The following is a 6,509-nucleotide window of genomic DNA, read 5'->3' on the forward strand; positions in this document are numbered from 1 at the left end:
CCCACCCCCCCTAAACCCACCACCACAACAAAAAAAAAAGAGAGAAAAGGGTGTCGTCGTCGTCGTTGCATTTCTTCTTGAAATAGTCTTGTTATAAAGGAGGAAATAGTCAGTTTTACCATTTTCATTCTCCGATGTTTGAGACTAGGGGTGGAAACGGGCGGTTGGTCGGATATGGGACGGGTCGAAAGCGGGTAATGAAAAAACGGATAAATTATCCTACCGACCCATATTTTATACGGATAAAAAAGGGTTGAATATCGTCACTTTTGGAGAATTTCTAGTCTCCTAAACTTGAGGAACCCTCAGTTTGAGGCTTTATAAATGTAAAAGTTAAACCCATTAGTTATTCATTGGTTATCCATTCTAAATGGATAATATGGTTCTTATCCATATTTGATCCGTTTTTAAAAAGTTCGTTATCCAACCCATTTTTAGTGGATAATATGGGTGGTTAAATGTTTTCTTTTAACCATTTTGCCATCACTATTTGAGACAATTTGGATTGGTTTTTCATTTTTTTTCTTTTGGGGATGTTAAACTCTGTGACTTGTGACCATGGTGAGAATGGTCACAAGTCAGTTATTTACCCCTTCTCAAAAAAATTGCACTATGACTAGTGACCATTCTCACCATGGTAGATTGTCTAGTAACAAGCTTGACAATTGTCCTCTACTTCAATGATAAATCTTAGAATGAGCTCTGTCACGACCCGGATTTCCCACCCTCGGGAGTCGTGATGGTGCCTACTGATGAAAGCTAGGCAAGCCAACCCTTAACTATTTTTAGCATTAACCATTTTACTTCTTTTAACAATTATCAGTAATATCATGATGACAGCGGAATAAAGTAAACAAGCGGAAGTCTTAAATTAAGGAATCTGAACAACAATGCGGAAAAATCAACATAAACCTCTACCCAAGAACTGGTGTCACATACTCACGAACTAATAAAAGTGCTAAATACAACCGTTTGAAAGAAAATATAATTGTTTGTCTCGGAATACATGAGATAACAGACTGAAATAAAAGATAGAAGAGACGTCGGGCCTGCGGACGCCTGCAAGGCTACCTCGGTTTCTCGCTGGACTGTAGCTAACTCCCGTGCTTCTGCAGCTGCTGTCCAACACCTGGATGTGTGCAAAAGAGCACAGAGTGTAGCATCAGCACAACCGACCCCATGTGCTGGTAAGTGCCTGGCCTAACCCCGGCGAGGTAGTGACGAGGCTAGGACCAGACTCCAGATAAACCTATATATATATACACACAATACAACAAAGATTCAACAGAAATAAACAATTAAAACCGGGGGAGGGAACATGCTTCAGGGGTAAAGATATAAATAGAATATCAGAAATAATAGAAGAGAAATCTACAGTCTAGCTTCTAACTCGGAAGCAGGAAATAAAGACAATTTTCATGTTTAGCTCATCTTGTTGCAGGCGTGCAACCCGATCCCATTTCTCGTATCTCGTGGTAGGCGTACCACCCGCTCCCATTTCATAATACCTTGTGGTAGGCGTACCACCCGCTCCCATTTCATAATATCTTGTGGTAGGCGTACCACTCGCTCCCATTTCAATCCAACACAATATAACAAAATAATCCCAGCTAGGGGACAACAATAATAACTTCCCGGCAAGGGAACAAAATATCAAATCAAATGTCCCGGCAAGGGAGAATTAGCTATTTCCACACCCGTTCCAATATCTAGCTGCCACAGCTATAATCAATCTTGTTACTACACCTAACCACCTCAGCTATAACCAACCTATTACAACACTTAACTACCTCAGCTATAACCAACCTATTACAACACTTAACTACCTCAGCTATAACTATAGTCATCACTCAACACAAGGAAGCATTAACCTAAGCGTCCGTAATATCAATTAAGAACACAATACAAGGGAACCACAACTCAACAATAGCCCGCCAAGGGGCAACATAATGATCTTTTCTCTTTCTCACTTTTACTTCACAATTCACTTCACAACTCGAGCCAATGCTCTAGAGGTTCAATTATCACTTATACTTTCGCAATACGTTCTACAACTGGAGCCAACGCTCCTCAATAATCATAAGTCACGATTCTTTCCACAACTTTACACAACAAATAGAAATACTCACCAAGGCATGAATAATACGACGAAGTCATGAAATTCACAATATAAGACTCACGGTCATGCTCGACACCAACGTATAGATACTCGTCACCATGCCTATACGTCGTACTCCACAAGAAACACATAACAAATATGACTCAACTCCTAATCCCTCAAGCTAAGGTTAAACCGAACACTTACCTCGATGCTTTGAATTCAACTCAAGTCTCAATTATAGCTTTACTCCTCGATTCCACCACCAATCCGCTCGAATCTAGTCACAAGTTACTTAATTACATCAATAAACGCTAAATGAATCAATTTGAATGCATAAAAATGAATTTTCCAAAGTTTTTTCCAAAAAGTCCAAAAACGCCCCCGGGCCCACGTGGTCAAAACCCGAGGTTCGAACCAAAATCCGGTTACCCATTCCCCCACGAATCCATATCTATGATTTGTTTTGAAATCGGACCTCAAATTGAGGTCCAAATCCCCAATTTTAGAAAAACCTAAGTTCTACCCAAAATACACAATTTCACCCATGAAAATCCTTGATTTTAAGTTGAAAACATGTTAAATGATGTTATAATGATTGAAAGAAATGAGTAGAAACTAACTTACAATTGATTTGGAGAAGAAGGATTTCTTGGAAAATCGCCTATGGGTGTTTGAGTTTGAGAAAGTGTGAAAAATGAAACTCAAAATCGGCTAAGTATAAAATTTGCTGAGCCTCAGATGTGGGAATTGCGAAGTGGGTTCGCATTTGCGAACCGTGCAGGCTTGGGAAATGCGAAAGGAAGTTCGCATTTGCGAACTCTAGGAAATCTGGGCTTGTTCGCATTTGCGACCTCTAGCCGACACACTTCGCAATTGCGAAGGAGGACCTCGCATTTGCGAGCCAAGGCGGGCCTGGGCTGGGTTCGCATTTGCGAACCAGCCTTCGCATTTGCGAACCAGGCTTCGCAATTGCGAAGCCTGCAGGCCTGTTCATACCAGCAACAATTTCTGAGATTTCTAAGGTCAAAATGCAACTCGACACATATCCAAAACTCACCCAAGCCCTCGGGGCTTCAAACCAAACATACACACAACCTCAAAAACATCTTACGGACTTACTCGTGCGATCAAATCGCCAAAATAACATCATATACATCGGATCAAGCCTCAAAACTCATGATTCCTTCCAAATTTTCATAAAACATCAAATTTCCATTTTAAGTCCTAAACACGTCAAACGACGTCCGTTTTCAACCAAATTTTACAGAAAGTGCTTAAATCATATATAAGACTTGTACCGGGCGCCGGAACCAAAATACGGGCCCGATACCATAGTCTTCTAATCAAATTTCATTTCCAATTTCCTTAATTATTTCCAGAGAATAATTTCACACAAAAATTCATTTCTCGGGCTTGGGACCTCGGAATTCAATTCCGGGCATACGCCCAAGTCCCATATTTTTCTACAGACCCTCCGGGACCGTCGAATCACGGGTCCGGGTCCGTTTACCCAAAATGTTGATCGAAGTCAAATTTATTCATTTTAATATCAAAATTTAGCATTTTTCTCATAGAATTCATATTTAAGCTTTCCGGCTACGCGCCCGGACTGTGCATGCAAGTCGAGGCAACCCTAAACGAGGTTTTCAAGGCCTCGGAAGCACAAAATGGGTAAGAAAACAGGTGATGACCCTTTGGGTCGTCACAAGCTCACAATCTTGTCTGTGTGCTATTGCCTTTAACTATTATATTGCAATTCTGCAAAGCTTCGAGTTACCTTTATGTTATCCTTTACAAAACTTGAGGACTAGTAATATAACAAGTTAACCTTTTAAACCAAAAAATAAAAACAAAACTTGAGGACCATGGGGAGCATAACTACATTATCATGTCAAAGTCGAGTTCACCAATTAACATAGATCTGACTGTCTGTGTGAACGCCTTCCACCTTCATTCTTCAACCTTCAAGTATGGAATTGAGAGACGAATGATTTGCGTTGATGTTTATTTGTTTTGTGACTCTGTCTATAAGAAAAGAGTATTTACTAAAGATCCTTTGCATTAAAACATGAGTTTTCCGAACCAAAGTAATGAGATGTTGTATGTTGCTTGCCTAATTCACTAGTGAGTGACTACCTGTCCTCCATCATGCTGATGATCTTTCTTTTCGTATATAAGGATTTTCTTTTCTATCAGGACCATTATTATGTATGTCAGTTGCTCACATACTGAATCTTGGCCAAAAAGTAGAGAGATGTGTCAATCAAACTGTTTGCACAAGATTTTCCACCTTCTCTAGAAGGATTGCAAAGTGTGATTTTTTGAGTGATTTAGCCTATTTTTTCAGGAAAAGAAGGAAGCAACAAAAGAAGACTTGGACTCGGAGTCTGAGGCTCCATCAAGAGCCTTGAGCTGGTAATTTCAGGGGTCTGTTTCTTTCAGTTTTCTTTTTCTGTGTCAATTCTTGTATATAAAGTAATTAAACGTGCAAAGCCTGGTTGGGCTTCCTTGTTTTAAAGAGAAGGCTTTTGTAAACCTAGATTTTTTTTTGAACTCCCAACTGAGTTTATATAAGTTCGGCACAGCCTCTTTCCCTGGATACCCGGGAAGATGCTAAAAGTGATGCAGTTCTGTTGTCTTTCTTGTTAGAGGTTCTGTTTGAAAGCGCGAGATTGCTTAATTTTAATTTGAAACAGTGTTAAGGGGATGATATCTCTTCCCTGTATTTTGTATATCGGATGAACTAGAGTTTCAAGTATCTTGTGATGGTGAGGTGAGTTTTGCTTTGTTATCCTCGCCCCTCTTTTTTCCTTTTCTGTTAAGCAATAAGAGAGTAGGGATACCGTTTCCACAAGGCATAAAGAAGCATATAATTTTCATGCACGTGCATATACGCTCGTCATCTCGAATATGCGTTACTCTCACATGTAGCAAACAAATACCATGTAGTAGGAGAAATTTCCTCAACAAAGCTAGACAAGATACTTACCTTATTTTGGAATAATTTTCACAATCCAATACTGTCTCCCTTAGAAATACTTCTCAAAATGATCAAAATCTAGTCAAATATCATCTAAGGAAATCAAACAATATTAAAAAAAAACATCCCCAGTTAATAAGAATTCAATATTTGCAATGAACAAGTATCCACTGCCGCGCGTTAATGATTTATTTGATCAGCTTTAGGGTGCTCGGTTTTTCTCAAAGATTGACTTTATCGGGGTATCACCAGTTAAAAATTAGGGCTTCAGAAGTCGGTTTTAGGACTCGTTATGGGCATTATGAGTTTTTGGTGATATCTTTTGGTTTGACCAATGCCCTAACAACTTTCATGCATTTGATGAAAAGTGCGCTCCACCATTATTTGGATTCTTTTGTCATTTTGTTCATTGATGATATTTGGTAGAGCCGTCAATATGGGTCGGCCCGAGTTACCCCAGCCCACATAGGTTTTAGCAATTGATGGGCTAGGCTAGGCTAGGCTAGCCCACCATTTTGATGGGCCTTATAATGGTCACCCCATCCCAATCCTATGTGGGCCGCGGCAAGGGCCGACCCATCATTTTTTTAAAATATAATTTTATATTTTTTTATTTAAGTTCCAACCTAAAAAAAGATAAATATTTAAAAGTTAAAAAATATCTTATTGAAATAATTTCACAAAACTTAGTGCCTTTTTATACTGTCTCAATATATCACAATAAACACTAAAAAGGTAAAAGACAAGACTATATTTCATTCACTAAGGGTGTGTTTGGTATAACAGAAAATTTTTTCCAAGAAAATATTTTCTTGGAAAACAAGTAGTAATCTTATTCATTTTCCGGTGTTTGGTACGCAAATTAAGGAAAATGACTTCTCAAGAGTATTCATAAATAATTTGAATATAATAAACACGAAGCCATAAACTTTCAAACTAACAACCTTCCGGACCCACAAATTTCATAAACTTTCAAACCTCTAAACTTTCAAAACCGCGAAATTTCGAACCCGTAAACTTTATAATTTCTAAACCCGTAAACTTCCATACACATATACCTCCGAACTCATAATTTTGGAACTTGTAAAATTTTGAGCCTTTAAACCGATAAATAATAAAATTAAAACTGAAAATATATTTAAATTTTTGTGTGTGTGTGTGGTGGGGGGGTGAGGTGTCGTAGTGGGGTGGGGGGGGGGGGGAGTATAAACGAAAAAAAAAACAGAAATTTAAATTACAAGTAAATTTTTTTGTGCCTGGGGGTGGGTGGGGGTAGGGGGATGTGGGTAGTGCAGAAAAATGAAAAAACAAAAATTTGAATTTTTTTTTTTTGCGGGAGGGGGAAGGAGGGGTAGTAGGGTGGGTGGTAACGGAAAAACGAAATTAGAAAAAAAAAAATCTTTTTTTGGAAAGGGGGTAGGGTGGGTT

General features: G+C 38.8%; 1 protein-coding gene across 1 annotated transcript in view; it reads left to right on the plus strand.

The window, feature by feature from the left end:
• LOC109233624 (CLP protease regulatory subunit CLPX2, mitochondrial-like) overlaps positions 1 to 4,892 on the plus strand; it is a 14,644-nt gene extending 9,752 nt beyond the window's left edge. Inside the window, exon 15 of the mRNA XM_019399522.1 lies at positions 4,449 to 4,892. Within this exon, the coding sequence (XP_019255067.1) occupies positions 4,449 to 4,520 (72 nt within the window). The 3' untranslated portion in view covers positions 4,521 to 4,892. The remainder of the gene's footprint in view (positions 1 to 4,448) is intronic.

This window comes from Nicotiana attenuata, chromosome 1 (assembly GCF_001879085.1).
Source record: "Nicotiana attenuata strain UT chromosome 1, NIATTr2, whole genome shotgun sequence".
In the NCBI taxonomy this organism is placed as follows: Eukaryota; Viridiplantae; Streptophyta; class Magnoliopsida; order Solanales; family Solanaceae; genus Nicotiana; species Nicotiana attenuata.